This window comes from Stylophora pistillata, chromosome 3 (assembly GCF_964205215.1).
Source record: "Stylophora pistillata chromosome 3, jaStyPist1.2, whole genome shotgun sequence".
NCBI lineage: Eukaryota > Metazoa > Cnidaria > Anthozoa > Scleractinia > Pocilloporidae > Stylophora > Stylophora pistillata.
This window is the reverse complement of record NC_142521.1, coordinates 20,860,092-20,879,140: the sequence shown is the minus strand read 5'-3', so window position 1 is coordinate 20,879,140 and position 19,049 is coordinate 20,860,092. Positions and strand designations below refer to the sequence as shown.

The 19,049-nt window shown below is 36.9% G+C and overlaps 3 protein-coding genes across 4 annotated transcripts; 1 reads left to right on the top strand and 2 right to left on the bottom strand.

Moving 5' to 3' along the window:
* Positions 1-4,213: 4,213 nt before the first annotated feature.
* Positions 4,214-7,980, bottom strand: LOC111332882 (uncharacterized). Its single transcript, XM_088754339.1, has 3 exons — positions 7,479-7,980; positions 6,680-6,881; positions 4,214-5,736 (listed from the first exon to the last, which is right to left on the bottom strand). Exons 1-3 carry the CDS (start codon positions 7,869-7,871, stop codon positions 5,426-5,428), a joined length of 906 nt encoding a protein of 301 aa, XP_088610465.1. The 5' UTR covers positions 7,872-7,980; the 3' UTR covers positions 4,214-5,425.
* Positions 7,981-8,442: 462 nt separating this feature from the next.
* On the top strand, positions 8,443-14,889 carry LOC148735003 (uncharacterized). The gene is made up of 6 exons (XM_088754338.1): positions 8,443-8,854; positions 9,129-9,285; positions 9,514-9,689; positions 10,141-10,288; positions 10,787-10,846; positions 12,520-14,889. Exons 1-6 carry the CDS (start codon positions 8,699-8,701, stop codon positions 13,320-13,322), a joined length of 1,500 nt encoding a protein of 499 aa, XP_088610464.1. The 5' UTR covers positions 8,443-8,698; the 3' UTR covers positions 13,323-14,889.
* Positions 14,469-17,829, bottom strand: LOC148735002 (uncharacterized). 2 transcript variants are annotated; one of them, XM_088754342.1, is made up of 4 exons: positions 17,731-17,829; positions 17,024-17,405; positions 16,578-16,687; positions 14,469-15,738 (listed from the first exon to the last, which is right to left on the bottom strand). In XM_088754342.1, the coding sequence occupies exons 2-4, from the start codon at positions 17,210-17,212 to the stop codon at positions 15,591-15,593; spliced, it is 447 nt and encodes a 148-aa protein (XP_088610468.1). In that variant the 5' UTR covers positions 17,213-17,405; positions 17,731-17,829; the 3' UTR covers positions 14,469-15,590. The 2 variants fall into 2 exon arrangements, with proteins under 2 accessions (XP_088610468.1, XP_088610466.1); XM_088754340.1 differs by lacking the exon at positions 17,731-17,829 and having other exon boundaries at positions 17,024-17,489.
* Between the last annotated feature and the right edge of the window lie 1,220 nt (positions 17,830-19,049).

Below are 19,049 nucleotides of genomic sequence, written 5' to 3'. Positions count from 1 at the left end.
TTAATACTTTTGCCTCACGTTTTTCGGTCGTACTATAGAATCTGAAAGTGACATGTTCAGCGAAATCCACCGGGCAAATTGTGGCTCATAAAATCAAAGAAGTGTTGTTTTTTCACATGACAATTACAAAAAAAACTGTTCAAGCGTTTTATGAATAAACGCAACTCGATTCACAGGAATATGAAGATTGCTCGGGATGACAGCTGTAAAACGCTGGTGCTGTCAGTGATGTGGTCTTTCACTCAACCTATCGGAAAGGATATCATAGCAAGCTCTTAGTTCTTTATAACTCGAAGGGCGGACGATGTCATTTCTGGGGTTGGCTTCACTGCGATAACCGAAGATCGCCACAATAAGTAAGCCACAATAGACCTCAGCATGATCGAAGTCGCTCTGGCACCGTCATGATTTGTACTTTACATAATTTTAACAGTTACGTCAGTTTGGTACTGCTTTTCATCATTCCTGTTTTGTTCCCTCATGTTTTTAGCCGGACACGAAACTATAAATGCGACACTACTGTTAGTTGTGTTTTATTTTTATAACCGTTCGTAAGCTTGCATTTTAACTGAGCGTGAAAACCGGCTTTAAAACTCGCGCTGTCCATTTCGTTTTCTCTTTGAGCATTTTCGTCTCTGCTTGCGTTACAATAACGCCAGTTAAGGTGCTTGGCATGTTTGCAAACCTTTGTTTGGCTCTTCGGTTGCTATATGTCGGGTCGGTTGTTCCGAAATTTCACTTTCAATTAACAACGAAAAGCTGGAGAGAAGTCGGGGAAATGGTGGGACAAAAAGTGGTCGGACATACCACAAATGAGAACATGGCGTGTCATCTTAACGTCTTTCATCTTTCCATGTTTTGTACTCTAATAGCGCACGCACTTTCTAACAATGACAGCGCGTTATAGTCGAACTTTACTATAATTATTGATAATAGATCAATCAACATTATCGAAGCTTGGTAGTAACTAAGCTGTTTTAGTGCCAAATATGTTGGAACGTAACTCTGGCGTTCTATTGGAGACTCTCAGGTAAATAAACTGCGTTCTATTGCACATAAGTAAAAAGTAGTTTGAATGCTTTTTTGAAGAATGATTGATAAACAGAATCGTTCCTAACTCCTGGGAAAGTTACCTAAAGAAATCCAGGAAGCAGTTGTCAATATTGTCTCTTTATATTAAGGGAACTCGATTATTTTCGGCGAGTGATATCTTACTTGACTGACATTTCTCAAAAAACACGTTTAAAGGATGAAAACAGTCTTCTTAAATGCAATTATTCGATTCATTAATCTTTCGGAACTTTCGCTAAGCTAAAGTTCTGAGGAATTTTCTTTTTTCTAAGAGAGTGTTAGTAATGTTAGGAAATCCCGCGTTTTCAACTTGGTGAGTTTTCTGTCTATTTCACTGAACGAATAGTGTGTTTTCTTGCCCGAGGTTAAAATTAAGGTATTTCATGATACATACGAACACAAAAATACTGCTCCGTTGTTGGAACCAAAATGGCATAATGATTGAGGACTTCGTCGTCGTAAATCGTTGAAGGTGAGTTAACTTGTGAAATCGAAATGGCGTAAACCTGTCTTAACTGCTCCTTCGCACTTAGTCACTAATTTAACACACTACATCGCGACTCACTGAATGCTCCAAACCTTCAAGCAGGTTTTGTTAAGCACGTAACGATGGTGTAGATTTAGGCCTGTTGGCATGGTACGGCTTTGACAAATGTTCTTGCCATTTGGTCTCATTAGCTCAAAATTTATTATACTTGCCCATCAAGTTCGGGATTGAAGAAAGAAAAAAACTCACAGGCTATGCTTTCTTGGATGATTACTACCGTTGAAAACGAAAATATCATACTAAAAGGAATTCGACGAACAAAATCGTAACCACGATTTCTCGAAATTTTGACATTTGAATTGTTTTTCAGTCCTAATCTTGCTCTGATTTAGCCTCATAGCGTCTCCTGACCGTAAAGAAAACGATTTCTCTCAAATAGTTGTTGTTCTTGCTCTTTTTTTGTATTTTAGACCGCATATTTATTTGTCGGTCTAAGAGGTGTTACGCAAATGTTTCAGTTTGTTCAATGTTTTGTCCACTGCCATTTCTTGATGAGCAACTCACGAATACCTTTCGCCCAGGAAATACAAGAAATCTTTCCATCATTTCTATTTCGAAATTAGCCCAGTTCAGGAAATTAATCGTGTTTTTCATTTCCCTTGGGAGAAGAGAGACTTTTGTTACATTGAGCGAGTGGTTGGTAAGTTCCATCGGCACTGACCCATGCAAGGAATAATTATTAAAGAGTTTTGTAAAGTTTACTTACCTTTTTTGATTGCACAGAATGAACTGTAAAAAAATAGGAAAGATGTGAAAGCCAGGATTGAAAACCTAACTTTTATTTCCGCTTTCAAATTAAAATGAAAGGTGCCTTGCTGGTTGTTTTGTCTATCGTCGGTCACGTGAGCCTGTCACGCGACCCAAACTGTCCACTCTCGTTAGTCTTAAGTTGGCCAACCATACATGTAATGAAGAGAACTTTAAGTACTGCCAAACATCAGGTTTTATGGAACTTTCTCTGAAATTAAAACGTGAATTCGCAATTAAAAGCCAACAGGAACTAGAACGTTGCTCGTGATACCCCAAGAAAATTAGCAACAATATACATTTTAGTGATTTAACCGTATTTTTGCGTCTTAAACTTCAGCATTCAGCGTTTATGTTTCAAATTCCGTTTTATTTTTTCCCTCTAAGATTGGCGCACTTATTTCAAAACTGAATTACATGGTTCTAGCTAATTCTTAACAAGTATTAATTTCAATTGAAGATCGATACCTCTCGGCATGCTATAACGCAAGACCAAAAGCTTTGGCAAAGAAGCATCCTCATATTTTCGCACTTTTTTGAAGCTCTACTTTGTTCAGTAGTTTGCAGAAACGTAGGAGTTTCAACAACTGTTTCCATAAGCGGCTGCCGATAGGGTAATAAGCATCTGTGCCCGGAAAGAGGGCCATAAGGCGAAACCCAAACACGAGAACCTGCTCGCAGGCTCATCAAACGGCGACAAGGTCTTTTGGTACTTTATAGCTGGTGGAAGACCCCTGGTAACCGGTTTTTATTCAAACCCCTGGAAATTCTCAAAGTTTTTAGGCAGCATTCTGTGAACTGTTTTGACGCATTTTTTTAAGGAGATTTCAAGAAAAATGAAACATGATCACAGTGTACAAGCTCAGCTACCGTGACAAGGCAGTAATGATGGTGGAATACTTTTCCAGAAATATCTTGTTGTGATCGAAAAGGTTGTGATTTATGAATCAATCAAGTTTATTTTTAAACTAATTTTTTACATATTGATTCAATACGTGCTAAAGGGCAACTAGCAAATACTACATGGAGTAAATTTAATACTTCCAGGGTACAATGTATCCTTCCGTCTCCGAATGTACCGTAAGTCGTGAAATCCTTAAACCATTAGGCGTACATTTTCCAAGAAAACCCTAGAGTGAATTTGGAATTTATTTCACTGATTGTAGCACTTTCTTAAAAAATAAACTGTAACGGTTTTATTTCATTCCACACAATCACAATGCACTGATAGCCAACAGAAAAGGTAAGCGCGCAAAGTTTTGCATTTTAAAGTCACGTCGATGGGGATACATGTTATCATATGACAGGAGCCCATCACTTGCATATGACCACCAAGTGTAGACAATTTCAACCTACATAGGACGCATTAAACGGGCACACACAGCAACACGAGCACAAAAATCCTGCAATTAAACCTTTTCCTCTATTTTTTCAAGTTAGAAAAAGAAACTCCCAATTCCTTGAGTAACGCGACTTTTTTCCCCATTTCTGTTTTCCTTTAACTTTTTTCAACAAAACGAGGTGAGGGCAGCAGGGCCGGAGGGCTTTTTCCAGACCTGCTCAGGACAACTGGTCCGGCCCTGCACACTTCAGCTTTCATTATGGTTTTCTATGGAGTTGCACGAGCGAGTCCGGACGGGTTATAGGATAAAATATGTCATTACATAACTTAGACACAACGAACGTTCTGATTGGTCAAAAATCTATTTCATATTTGCCTGTAAACCCATAGAAAACCTTACATCTTCCCTTCCTGTAAAATGGCACCACCCATGGCGAGATTCCAGACCAGTTTTAATTTGTTGAGGCCTTTGCTTTAAAGGAGACGAAGAGAACACTTTGAACGCATGAAATTAAGACAAAATTTTAATTTTCCAACTTTATTAGATTTTTTATTTCAAATGCAGTGTAACTGACCGGTTGCTTGGTTTTAAGCTCTATTTTTCGCCGTGCGTTTAAAATGAACGAACCCCTCAGAAATTCTCCACTAAAATTACCTAAACTGTTCTCCAAGAGGGAAAAGGTGACATGTTTTCCCTACAATTTTGTTTTTGCTTCAAGAAAATATTAAGATATTTACTGAAAATCCCCTTTACTGGTGAGGACAAAAACCGACTGCACGTGCACGTGCAAGTAAGATTTTATGTGTAAGTGTGATCGGTCGGATGATGATTGCCTGAACAGCCTGAATTTTCGCAAGTCATGGTCAATAGCATTTTTGGACGAACCTCAGTACTCTGCAAATAAATATTCACCGTGAAAAATGCAATTTCTGAACGCTTTATATAAAATCATCTTGTTTGACCCTTTAACACTGCTCGGTCGATCTTTCTTCCCTGTCGATAGATGTTCACTGTACTTTCGTCAGTTTGATATCTGCACCAGCTGTTCGTCGACCCTTTTCAGCCGTATAACAGACACTTCTTTAACCTAAATCTTTTTCGTTTTCAACTGTTCTCAAACGAAGTATGCCTACCATATGGCATGTTCTCCTTCGCAACAATAGCTCGTCTTAGAGAAAGTAGCTTTTTGTTTTCCGTTACAGCACATTACTAACAGAATTGATAAGATGTCAAGCTCTCTAGATTTTATTCAGGAAACAGTCTCTCCTGACTCTCTGAATGCCGAAAACAGAAAATCCATGTTGGATTGACAGCAACGAGGCAGATTGAAAACTTCACTCAGATCCTTTTAATACACACTTCTCTTTGTTTCCCAACACCCATAGGATAAAGATGCTTGGACAACATGCAAAAGTAATCTTATCGTTAGCGATCTGTATTGTCCAACATTTTTCATCTACATTTAACCTTACGATCTCAACCGGTTGAAAGTTTTGATTTAGAATTTAAGGTAATGAAAAGAACTTTGAGACAAATACATCAATCAATAAGAAATTTAAAAATGCAATGTTGCAAGTCCTCTGCACCTTGTTTCTACAGTATGAAAATATATATCGAGTAATATAGAAACAGTTTGTCTAAGTGAAATACACAACTGAAGATCAAAATGTCTTGTACCCTAGCTAAATCAGCTTCTTGGGGTTATTTGTAAATCAAATCATTCACTCTTAATCTTTTTTAAGAAGCACCCTCCATCATATCTATCTACGACCTCTTTTAAAGAAGGTAAGGTCTCCTCCAAGGTAACTTTGCTCTTCATATAACAACGCCTGGATTCTTCCAACTCGCGTTTGATTCGTTTGCCTTCACGCACTATCTGAGCGGCGTTGTTGTAATACACATAAACCTTGCGCATGAAGAAAATGGAAAATAGAATAAAAGGACAAAATTTCCAAATTTCTGACATGGAAGATTCAGCTGGGGTATTATGTGTGCTTGTGTCTTGAACGTAAGCGCAGTAATACCAATCTACAGAAAGAAAAAAGAAGCATGGGAAAAAAAAGGAAAATGATTGCTATGGATAGCGACTGTGGTAAAAAGTGTCTAGAAATTTCTAGAATGCCTAGTTATACTGATTAGCATGCATGACTTTCTATGGATTTTCCTTGAAAATTCTGTAAGGCGTTGTTTTTTATGATGTAATAGTATCAAATAAAATAGTTGTATTGTAGGCTTCTGGAATGTTCTGGACTACTGTGAAAATATATATAAGGACTCGGTCGTGTGGTAGTAACTGGTTACTGATGTTGGGAGTGACCGACTGTTTGGAAAGCTATACTGAGAGGGAGAACTGCTGTGGAAGATTGTTAATTTCAAGGAACTTTGGAGAAAACTCTGACTTTGTGCAGTGGTTAGCGAAGATGTAATTTGTAGAGGATAGTTACTGTACTGTCCATTGGAATCGCTTCTGTATGATAAGAATATTACATGTCATTTAATAAAGTAATCGAGTTTGTAGGATTTTAGCGGTTTTTTGTCTAGTGAATCATACTGTAACAATGATGAAAAAGATGTAGTCGTTCAAGATGTGGAATGGAACGTTCGCTATACTCTTCTAGTTTCTTTTTAGTCAGTAAGGTCGACCGGGTCACGCGACACTGTTTGAATCATAATGCATCACTTTGGTTGGCTATTTACCGACAGCCCCTTTCCAATCGTCAAAGGGGACTACATCTTACATGACAGACTTTGAATTCAATGGTAATAGGTATTTATGCACTCCCTTCCTTGCATTGGGGATTATTTGTCTCACGAAAAAGGTTTCATTTCAAGAGGGGTCCTATGGGAAAGTATTCAAGTTGAAAAAAACCGCTCTGATGCTGTAATTTCTTTATTTCTGATTTGAAAAGCTGCCAATGTCGGATACAACTTAATAATTACGTTTCTGCAAACAAACGAAAGATAGACTTACATCCAATCGCAGCGCTTGTGAGAATTCCTGTGATTACTTGTGAAGTCTTGACCACAGTTTGCGCTTCTGATACCAGTCTGCTCACCAAACCTTGTGAAATATGAATGTCTATTCCACATTTGGCTAAATGGTCTCTCGTGAGTATTAAATCCAGTTCCCATTTTCCCAAGTCGACGGCCGGATGATTTGGGAAGCTGCTTAACTGCAAAATGATTTTGACGTACAAAATATCCATATAGTCGCTCAGTTTGCTCTCATTTCTATGCTTAGTAGTTTATATGGGCTTCTCCCTCATCAACTATCACTCGATAGAAATATCGAGCACACGATCTTATTGTTTAGTGGTTAAATGGCAACACTCGATTGCGCTTTCGATGAGGTTGTTTAGGAGTTAGTTTTGCTGATGTTGACAGTTATGTATAATAGTTGGCATTGGTTGTCAGGTAATGGTACTAATGATAGAAGGGGTGTTTATGGTGGTAATACCACATGGTGATCATGGAGTGGGTTGAATCAGTTACAATCATGGCTGTGATAGCAGTTGTGGCAGCAATTGTGAGGTGTATTCCTGCTCTGGTTTCGTGAAGCTTGAAATGCCATTTGGTTCTATTGGTGATAATTCCGAAATTATTTTGTTTACAGGATAAATAAAGTCAATGATCTGCTCATAACTAAACATCTCTTATATGCTGATGTAAACTGAGAACACAAGACAATACGGATAAAATGCTAGCAGGTAGAGTCTTTTTTTTAAGCTACGTAATACAACGCTGTAAGTATCCTGAAAGTGACAATTTACCTTCTCCACCAATTCGCTTATTTTAGGGCGGATTCCCTTCAGTTGATGTTTAATTTCTTGTACTTCAGGTTTCATTTTGTCTATTTCGTCGACATCCTCAAGTGGTGTCTGCAAAAATTGAACCGCGGCGTGTGTCATGGTGCAGGCGGTGGTGACGGATCCCCACGGCAAGTTAAGCATAGCTACCAGCAGGGCTGCTATAATCTCGGCCAACTTTTTTGTCGTTGATGAAATTTCACCTTGCAATGGTTGTGGTGGACCTGGAAGGGCTCGATCGAAGCCTTGACTCTGTGGAACTCCAGTTTCTTGACGAGGGGTCTGAAGCGGCTTTTCATGGGCATGCGAATCTTGCACGGGCTCCTTAGAAACATCTCCCCAGGATTTATCAGCCATTGTGACTATTTCTTCAAATCAAGTATGTTCTATCAGATAAAGCAAAGCTTGTGTTGCTATCTCAAATCTTATAAGTTGGTTAAATTTTTTTTTGAGGTCTGTCCTATCTTTGAAGTTGAGTTATATTAAAGTCAATGATATACCCCAAGAGTTGGTGGAAACATATCAGGGACGAAGGATAAGCACATCACTTTGACCTTTTACGTGGGAAAAGTTATCTTTACCTCTTTGCACTTGAAACTCTTCGCTATATATCTTTGATTAATGACCATTACACATTATTGAGGGTCTCAATGGGGTGATGGCTTTTTGGCTAACGGTTACAATTTTGGCCCTTTTACGACCAACGGATATTATCATTCCATTGTGACTATTGCAACCATTGGTTAAAATTTGTCAATTTGAAGGCGTCAGGGCTACTTTTTGGCCGTTTTACGGCAACCGGTGAATCCAGTAAGACCCTCTTTATTTAGCAAACAGAGAAGCCTTGACTGTTTTCTGTTGTAAAGGACGTAGGAAGCGGCTTACGAAAGAAGTGTGGGGAAAAACACTCGACATAGTCCAGTGTCACCCGGTTCACTCGGAGGAAATGGGCTCACCCCGAAGAAAGAAATTTCCCTTGCTGGGCTCAGCCCACTTCAAAATACATTCTTGGCATTCTCGTTGTCAAACATTCCCAGATTTCATTTCGGTCGATCTGTTGGCATGTCAACAAGAGCTGATCGTCCTCAAGAGATCGCATATCCTCTATCCAGCGTTTGATCGTGACCATAGCTAATCTAGATCATAGTCAATCGTGACTTAAGTATTGTGCCAATCGTTTCATCATGGCTTCATCAAGGAAAAATAATCTGTTAACTGATGTTCAAAGATCCATTTTGTCTCGGTATTTTGACCAAGGCATGACTGGAAAGGGTCAAGCCCACAACGATCTCATTGAACAGGCCAGTGCAGAAGCTAAAGTGACTAAGGAAACTGTAAAGGTAAGACTTGCATTGGTTAAAATGCTTTTATAGATTCCATATATTTATGTTAGATAGTAGCGTAAATATGGAATGTTGCTTGGATCCTTTTCTGTGATCTCGCTGGTAAGGCGTGTGTTTCGGACCCTTTTACTGGTGGTTGCCGCGAATGTCACGCACCGTAGTGAAATCTTCCAAGCGCTTTTACTATTAAATAAATTAGTTATACACTTTTGAATTCAATGAAAACCGATTCGATTTACTATTAGTTCTTTATTTAGTATTGAATATTTAGAATTGGATTGGAAGCGAACGAAAGAAGAGAAAAGCAGCGGCAAGTTCGACTTCGAGTGATCAAGATACCGCACCGTCAGCAAAAAGCGTAAAAAGCATCCCCTACATAGGAGCTCCCACGTCATACAATAACTTTTGTAGGGAGCTGTTCAGCAAAGGTAAAAGTTTATGAAATATTCGTCTACGCCATATATAATACTACGAACAAACTACACAGAAGTTAAACCCGTTTTAAACTTTATGTTTCTTTTCAATGTGAAATTAATCCAAGCTATGCTTGATCGAGTAGGGGTTTTGTCGTTCTTTAGTAATTGGATAATAGTTTAGAGCTAAACAAGAGAGTAATTAAACTAAACGCTCATGCACACTTTGTATTTAAATTCTAGATCAGTGTCGAAACCTTTCTATGGTAGAAAAAAATTCGTTTGCTGCCAAAGAGTGGGCGAAACTCACTGCTGAAGAAAAAAATTTATATAAGAGTTCGCAGAATATAGCGGGCGAGTTGAATCCCGAAGATATTGAAAGGACCGTCAAAAAGATAAGAGATCAAATAATTAAGCTGGTGAGTCATATTATATTATTTTCAATTCCTCGGCGTTTGACGAGAATCAAAATATTATATTCCACATTGATTCCATTGACTTATTTCAGTCAGTTCTCAAAATACTTCAACAACACGGGTCGGGGCAAATGTGAAAAGTTAAATCTTCAAATCCCCACATCGATAGATCCTGTAAGTAATTGAGCATATAAATTTTGCATAAAAAACGAACAAAGAGAAAAAAAATCCATATGAATAGGGTAAAAAACAAAGATTGAAGTATAGAAAGCTGGAGAAGAGGAAGAAAGAAGGAAAAAAGAATAAAATAGTCGCAGAATTAAATCCTTAATCATTGAGTTGTTAAATTCTTTCCTGTCAGCTTAAATAAGCTTCTTGTTAACTCCATCATTATTTCATAATGCTGAAAAAATATTGGCCTGTTCATTTGAAACTTTTGAACTGTCTCATATAGGTAAACATTCTTGATGGATATGGCTGTTGCACTGCGGTACTACAAAAAGATCCTGATGGACAGTTGTTTGGTTTTGGATCCCCTGCAGGTCAAGACTTTTTGTCAAGGAATCCCGAGTTGATGTTTAAATTCAAAAGCCATTTTGGTGGTAAGCTTTTCACTAATTTTTTGCAGTATTTCTGCACTATTGTTTTAGTTCTGCAAAATCTAACACCTCCATGTAGGTCACATGTAATAAAGTTTCATGAGTAAAGTGTAAGATGCTTGGGGTTGTGCCATATACTGACTTCCGGAATACGGGAATGATCTGCTGGACAGGGTATGGTTTTTCAAGCTTAAGCTTTGAGTCATAAATAGAGTATCCTTTTGAACTACATTTCCAACTTTGTCTACAGTTCCTGTCAAGTAATTCAGGGTATTCATATACCATTACAATGCTAAATAACCAACTATCCTCAATGATATTGACCACCACCCAAGAATTAAACTCTTTCGGATCTGATAGGTCATTATCAAAAAATATTTTTATTTGTCACAAGGGTAATAGTATCAGGATCCTGTGGAACACCCATATTCCCTAAACCAGTTGGAATATCCCCTCGGAGTAGTTAGTAACATCTAGTAAATTATGTTTATCTATTTGCAGGTGCAGACAACAAAGATGTTACATATAAAGACATAACAGCATTATTCAATCAAAAATACAGTAAGATTGCAATGATTATTGTATGCATGCATTTGTGTGATTCCATGCACGTTTTTGTGATTACAACTTTTTGGATTCCAGCACACACCTCTTCATTAATAATTATTAGTTAATTCTCTGGGAGTGTGTAATCCCATTTATTACACGACTCGGGCAGTCAGAGGGCCAATAACTAAAATCAACCAATCAAAATGCTCTATTGCCGGTCCAATATTCTCTAAGTATTGGACGGGGCACTGTCCCGAATGATACCACGCTTGTGTCCCTTTGAACTTCAGTCGTATAATAAATCTCTTATTAACCAAGCTTGCTCGGGACCGCACTGGAAGAATATCGGCCCTCGGTCTTTTTTGTACGGACCTCACTGCGCTCGGTCTGTACTGTCAAGACCGAGGGCTGATATTCTCCCAATACGGCCCTCGTACTTGGTTAATAAGATATATATATTGGCTATCATAGCAAAATATATGACAGTACACACTCCCAGATAATTAACTAATAATTATTAATGAAAAGGTTTGTGCTGGAATCCAAAAGGTTGTAATGGTTTCAAGCTCTGTGTCAAATAATAGGGTATTGACTATTCAAATCCATTTCCAATTTTTTTCTGTCACATTCAGAGTATAGCTTTATATACAAATTAAGCACTTTTAAATCTCAACCTTTACCAAAAGAATTATATGTGGCCTCCACCCTACAATTGTTAAATTGTAAAAATATTTCTATTCTGGCAGTTATTTAGCAATAACCCTTTTTATTTGTCATAAATACGATATAAGAATTTAAGATTTTCAGGTTGACCATTTCAGGGTTCTGGCTGAACACCCAAACCCAAGTCCACATGGAGTATACCCCACGAGTTAACTATTATAAAGGCTACATTATTATTCATAGATGTTGTAAAAGATATTGTTGTTTGGGTCTTGGGACCAACATCATTAAATACCACCAATATACTCAATCTTGTTATGGTTTGAGAATGTATATTTTAACTTTTACATTATCATTAATATCATAATTACTCAAAAATGTTATTGATGTCATATTGCCATTTTCCTATAAGGGCAAGCCATAATGAATAATTATTAGAGTTCCTCCAACGTTATATAAAACTATCTGTTCTCAGTGATACAGGTTTCTTAATCATTCTATAGTTGCTTTTACTGGTACAGCTAATTGAAAGCCTTTAGATTCTTGTTATCAGGGGTATCTATGGAGCTATGCTAAATATATCACAAAAAAGCTCTAAAAAAAAAGGATACACCAGACAATATTTTAATCAAAATAGGCGAGTTTTGGGAAGTCTCAACAGCCCTAGAAAACTATTACATTCTCCGAAATCTTAGTGCTAAAATTGCAAAAAAGAACAGGTTCACAAATACTGGTAGTTATCAATTCGTTTTTCAACTTCAACTTTTTATTTGCTTACCCATATATTTTCTTTGATAGACTATTCACAGTAGAAACAGAATTATATACAGAAGCTTGTTTTTAGGTTAAAATTATCTTGAGAGTTTGTAAGTGCATGTATGAATCATGAATATGATGTATGTTAGCTACCATTAAAAGATCATGAAGAATGTATTGTAATCATCAAAAATAACACCTGTATGATGAATCCCATATGCACACATAACTATTATATGTTGGCTTCGTTTTCTCATTACCTTTAGGTCAAATGGTTGGAAAACCTTCAAGAGTGCCATACCTCAAGGGTGGTTTTGAGGTTGAGGGACTTCCTGAAGATTTGCCTTTTCGGAAGCCTTTCATGTATGGCGGGATGCAAATGAGGAGAATTCTTGAGGCTAAAGAAAGCATCATCTTCAAACCAGCCCCATTGCAAGGAAATAGTGATGATGCTGTTGAGACTCCAATTGAACAAGAGCTCATCCCAACAGAAGCAACTCAACAAATACTGGCATCCCTCTTAGCCCATATTGCTGGAGACAGAGTGTCAAAGCGTGCACTTAGTGGTGGTGGTGTCATAAAAGAAGAAGAAACCGAGGTTGTAGATCTCACATTCAGTAATCATGAAATGTGGATCCTACAGTCATTTGGCATCACATATTTTGATACAGTTGCATGGAAAGGGCTTTGGCACAATGTTCAACATGACACAGAGCATGATGGTGGTGTTATTCTTCCTGTGCTGAGTGGAGGAGAGGATGAGAAGTTTTGGCTTTTTTTGTGCTCGCTGAAACTGGGCACTATTCTAAAAGCATCAAGTGGCAAAGCACTAAAAGGACACTGGCTAGACAGGATTCCATCATCATCTAATGAATATCGACTACTCACTGACATGACAAACAGTGTCACCAAGCTTAATGCCATCAAGCTCGAGAATGGCACACCCCTCTACCACTTGTATTATGCAATGCCATCCCAAAATGGCACATACAAATTGGATGCATTGTTCGAAACTGCCATAGAGCAAGCCATAAGAAGATTAACTCGAGTCAACCCTGAAGATGTTTAAAATTTATTTATTTTGAGATTATAATTGCAGTACTAGTTACGTATCAATTCTTATGAAACAAATCAAGCTTGAGAACTAAATGTTTGAGTTAAAGGCAAATTTACACAATTTCAATTTTAGTTCCTTCTACATGTACTCTTCTGAGATTATAAAATTTTCCAAAAATGTCAAGATCAACATGTTTTATATTGGTAAGCATTCTTTCCTTGTATCTCAGTTTAATTACTAATCTGGTACCCCTGGGCAACAGAGCTAGGAGAGGGTATCTTTGCATGGTTACCTGGGAGTGAGTGAGTACCACTTTCATAATAAGCAAACATGGTTGTAAAACATTCTAGTTTCTCACAATTTGCAAAACAATTTTTAAAGGGTTATTATTGCTTATTTTGAAAACTAGCTACTGTTACAGTAGCTAACTTATTTCTAACTTTTTAAACAAAATTTGGTTATTTGTAGAAAAATTGATTCATTGATATCTCCACTTTTGGAGTAAGGGAAATAACAACACTGAAACACCTACTTTTATACAGACAAGACTTTAATTTGCATTTTTTAAACCCTTTCCATTTTTCTTTCTAAGCTTCTATTGTAAGCCTCTATGTATTATATCTTTTAGGAAGTTACTATAACATTCAAAACTGCAACTTACACAAATATTGTACAAAAAAGGTTTTCATACATTTTGTGATTAATTTGACAGGAATGCCTGATTGTGAGATTTAATTGCTGAAAACAATATTTATTTATTTATTTGTTTTTGTAATTTTTTAATTTGCTGTTAATTGATATATTTTGGTCTGGGAGTATTTTTGATATTTTTCCAACACTTTGTCAGTATACATCTGTACTTGTGAATGAGATTGAGATAAGGGGTTCCTCTTTTCCTAGCTCTCAGACCTCTGATACCCGGGTTACTTAAAAACACAATTTACACTTTTGGGTTTGCCATATCCAGCCTCAATAGTGTGCAATGTTTTCTTTAGGACTTGACTACTGTCTGTAGTTGTGTGAAATGTGCATAGTTAGAAAGGATAGTGATAATAAAGGTTGCAGACAACGAATCATTTCAAGGCTGGAGATGATAAACTGATCACAGCTGCACAATTAATTATTGGCCACTATTGGTATCATTCACTCAAACAGTGCTTTCCATTTTGGTATTTGACTTTTTATTAGAGCTCATTTAACATTAACAATATAAATAGAACAAAGGACAAGGAATAGTTCAGATGTTGGTCTTTTAATTGGCACATCAAATGTAATTGTTGAGTTTGATAAATTAATACTGCAGTGCCACGATCAACAGAATTTGCCAAATGTTATTCCTGTGGATGTTTTAAACTCATTGTCAGCAATAAGAAAGTTTCTTATCTTACCAGCAAATATTAATAAGACTACTCATAATCTAGTTGGGAAGCATGTACAAATTTTCATAGCTTATTTTCATGTTAGCATACAGCATTAATCGTAGTTTTGCAGTAGTAACGGGCAAAACAATTTATTATATTTTGTTGATACTGTTCGTTGTTCAATATTAAAGTAATAAATAATATGGAACTTGTGAAAATGCTCTACTGACGTACAATTATTGTATAAATGTATTTGTAATTGTGCATGCAATCAAAAATCAGTAAAATTATTAATAATTTACTATGATAGTTCATATTATTACATTGATATATGATTAATTTGAGAATTTCAAAGTAACTTTTCACAACTGTAAAAAAGATTTCCTTTCAATGACTAAAGAACAACTAGACAATTTCATTCCTTTCAACAAAAACATAATATACTCAGACTTACAAGACGGCAGAATATCCCTATTATTGAAACAAATACACTGAAACAGTGGAAAATGAACTCAATGTGTTATCAAAATAACCTAAAAATCTATCTGACTTGAGTCTATTTTTGGTTTTGAAAACATGTACACTACAACAAAAATTTAACAATATTCGAATATTTCAACACAATGAAATAATTTGTCAGTCTATAAAATAGATCTTGGCACTTAGGTACATTAATTATGGTATTATGAATTTATTCATCATTATCATTACAATGCAAATCAAATACATTTTTCAGGAATGTTGTTTGTCTGTGATTGGCCAAGGACCGATACAACCATTCCTGAAATATTTCTGTCTGGTCATGGTTTTGTGATTCTTACTGTAAAACATACATTTCATTTCCATTTTTGGTATGAGCCTGGGGTATACTTGTATGCAGTCTCTGACTTATCAGTACAGTCTTTGATTTTTGGTTAAATTATAGAGAGGTAAGAGCCTTGTACCTTTTTGACCCTTTCTTTATGTTGTGCTTCTGTGGCAAATGATAATCCATTCGGTAACCTTCCCACTTGCATGACTTAACTGGGCAAGGTCGCAATGGCCTCTTATTTCCACTCTTTGCTTCTCTAGAAGAGAAAACAATAATTTAAAATGGTTGTAATACCTGTTTGTTACTGAAGATGTAAGATGAATAATATGATTCGTGAAAAGGGATTTCTTGTTACAAAGAATAGGCTGTTTTAGATAAATTTGGATATACAAAAAACATATTGGCCTTACAACATCCACATTTGCATTTTCACAACAGCTTAATATTTTACTCACTATTTGTGATTATGAGGCAGCATGGACATTACATACCAAAAAAAACATTTACTAGATTTCTATTGTAATAATCGAGGCGCCCACTACTGTTACAATGAAGCTGGTGATAGGGCAAAAAGAATAAAATCATCGAAAAGCAGGATAATGTTGAACAATGCCTCTTCTTTTTTGTAGTCATTGTTCTATCTGCCTTTCTTTGTTGCTTGGGCGAATCACAGTCTTTGTTCTGATGAGTAGTGGGCTACTGTAATAATCTTGATATTACTTTTTCCTCTTGCTGATTACTTAGGACTTTTCTAATTTAGATTAAAAGTAAGAAATTCAATAACATTCTCATGGATGTTACATCAGAAAGAACCACACACTGTACAGTCACAGTGCTTGCAAAGTAGCATTTTTCCAAGTTCTTTTATTTAAAAAAGTAGAAGACATGGAATTTTGGAAGTTGTATGTGTTTTAAAACCACAAAATTTAGGAAATGAATATCTTTAATAATGAAATAAATATTTTTTAGAGATAAGTCAACTAAGAACAATGCATTGTATCAACAAATTTGAAATATTACTAAAAGTTTTCAAATATGAATGATCAATGCACACTGATATCTATTTATTGACACAACTATATACATGTATCTCACCTGATTTTTTTGCTCTTTTCTTGAAGTCTTATTTTTGAGACATCTTCCTTTTTGAGTTTGTGAAAAAACTTCAAATGGTTCGCAATGTGTGTGTAGTTTTCGTTACAAAGCTGTAAAATGAATAAAACACACAAAGTTTTGGGTAAATACAAAATATTTTTATAGGAGCCACATGCTGAACTCCACATCCATGAATCACAAAAATAACAAACAATTCCCTTTGCATGGCAATCAAAATAATATACCGAGTCATAAATGATGTCACTAGAAAATCAAACTTTGAGATGAACTATAAGTCAACAGAAGTGATGTAGCTTTAAATATCACCATGGTAACCCGACTGCCTACATGACTGCTTTTTGATGACTTATCTATTAATTTTTTGGTTTTAACTTACGGAGACGACATTAATCTGTATTATGCTGATAACAAACAGTATTACTTACTGGACATTTGTATCGATACGTCTTTTTCGAGCCAGGCTGTTTTGGTGAGTCTGAACCCACGTGGTACCTGGCGCTTGTGTCTTCTAACTCTTCATCGTGTGGCTTTTCGAATTCTGACTCTGAGAAATCATCTTCAACCCGACCATCGAGTACACGGAGCACTTTCTGTGCCTCGTTCTTCATTTTCATTCTAATAACTTCAATTGCATCGCCATTAGTGGGCTTAAGATCGCGTGTATTACATGTGCCGCTTTGGTGAAATGACTGTAACAGCGTTTCCACATTTTTGAGGAATTTGGCACGAAGGTGTAGACCTATTTCGTTTGCAACTCTTCTTTCAGCTCGCAACTGTCCCAGGAAATCACTGTTCTCAAACCCTGGCCTGTAGTTAAAATACATTTTGATGGAATTAGGATGTTGCTGCCACTAACGCAGATGCCGTTGCTATTCCATCGAAACTGTAGAGCCTTCGAGTTATTGGGTCAGCGATACCTAAAGAAGTCTCTCTTGCGGGCGTTAACATTTTCGGCGAGCATCCATGCCCCCAGTTTACATTTTCTTTGACCAACAATTATTAACAACCAGAAACAATATTCAGACTACAGGACCCGGCAAAATGTACGTATATCACGCACATTTTTACTCCGACGAAAGACAAAGGTCCGAAACGTAAGTTTTTCAACTTTCTCAACGGTGCTACAAATTACCTTTTTTCTTGCCGTTATATAATAACATTCTGGGTTATTATGCCGCAAGTATGAGTACTGGGTCCAATCCTTTCCAGCTTATATACGGCCCCCCTTGGTGACATAATTCGAAAACAGGGCCTTAAGTTCCACCTGTATGCCGATGATTGCCAAATTTATGTGCCATTTATGCCTAATGATGAATCTGCTGCTCTGTTGAAAATAGAGGCCTGTGCTAAAGAGATCTATGCATGGATGGCATGTAATGGGCTTAGGATCAATCGCGATAACACTGAGTTTTTGGTTATACATGCCAAACATCGCCCACGACCACCAATATGTCACATCAAAATTGCTGGTGTCAGGGTAGTTTTAACTGAGTCAGCTAGAAACATAGGAGTAATGTTTAACGATGTTATGAATCACGAGCATCAAGTTCAAAATATCTCTAAAGTAGCTCTCTTTCACATACGCAATTTATCTAAAATCAAGAAACGTCTTACTCACAGAAAGATACTGAAACGTTAGCCATGCTTTTATTACATCTAAGCTGGACAATCGCATTTCTTTGTTGGGTGAATTGCCACAATACTTATTAGATAAGGTTCAGCGGGTACAAAATGCTGCAGTGCGTCTCGTCTCCTGCAATTCCTGTAATCAAGTTTAATGTCTTTGCGTGGGGCAGGGTTGCCCATATTGCCCGAGCCAGAAGCTCATATAATCGCAAGACAACACCCACCCATCCCACCCCAGGGGAAGACATCCATCACACAGTAATCTCGTGCGTGGGAAATTAACGTCTCCTACCCCTAACCCTGCAGGAGACGGGACCTCCATTTATTTGTCCCTATCCGAGACTAGAATATCTAAACCATTTCTCGATGTTATAGAAAGGCAGCATATTCTTCTCAATTATTTTAAGGCCTTGCGTGTTGGTCCGGCCTTGAGTGTTGGTCCGGCCATCCACTCGAAAATATGACCGAATTGCGCCAGTCCTTAAATAGCTTCACTGGCTACCTGTAAAAGCAACGTATTATCGTTAAAATATAAGTTCTTACCTTTAAGGCACTGAAAGCTTTATTTTTTCTTTGACAAATCCTGACACATCTAAGGTGACTGTTCAATTTTCATTCGCACCCTAAAGCTCTAATTGTACGTAATAGATATCATGAGTCCCGTGCATAATACTACCGCCCGGACTAGATATTATGCGACAGATTGCACGCTTGATGCAGGCTGATTTCAAACATTTTTAACCTTTCGGCTATCGTCATTAAAAAGTGCAATATCGCATTACGTATATTATCAATTTGGTATGTCTTGATTAATGTGACACAACC

Coding starts and splice junctions, on each gene's coding strand:
- LOC111332882 (XM_088754339.1), bottom strand. CDS start 7,871: ATGGCTGATAAATCCTGGGGAGATGTTTCTAAGGAGCCCGTGCAAGAT. Junction 6,882..7,478: donor TAAGCGAATTGGTGGAGAAG/GTAAATTGTCAC, acceptor ATCATTTTGCAG/TTAAGCAGCTTCCCAAATCA. Junction 5,737..6,679: donor CACAAGCGCTGCGATTGGAT/GTAAGTCTATCT, acceptor TTCTTTCTGTAG/ATTGGTATTACTGCGCTTAC.
- LOC148735002 (XM_088754340.1), bottom strand. CDS start 17,422: ATGTATTTTAACTACAGGCCAGGGTTTGAGAACAGTGATTTCCTGGGA. Junction 16,688..17,023: donor CGTATCGATACAAATGTCCA/GTAAGTAATACT, acceptor TTCATTTTACAG/CTTTGTAACGAAAACTACAC. Junction 15,739..16,577: donor GAAAAGAGCAAAAAAATCAG/GTGAGATACATG, acceptor TTTCTCTTCTAG/AGAAGCAAAGAGTGGAAATA.
- LOC148735003 (XM_088754338.1), top strand. CDS start 8,699: ATGGCTTCATCAAGGAAAAATAATCTGTTAACTGATGTTCAAAGATCC. Junction 8,855..9,128: donor TGACTAAGGAAACTGTAAAG/GTAAGACTTGCA, acceptor TTGAATATTTAG/AATTGGATTGGAAGCGAACG. Junction 10,847..12,519: donor ATTATTCAATCAAAAATACA/GTAAGATTGCAA, acceptor CATTACCTTTAG/GTCAAATGGTTGGAAAACCT.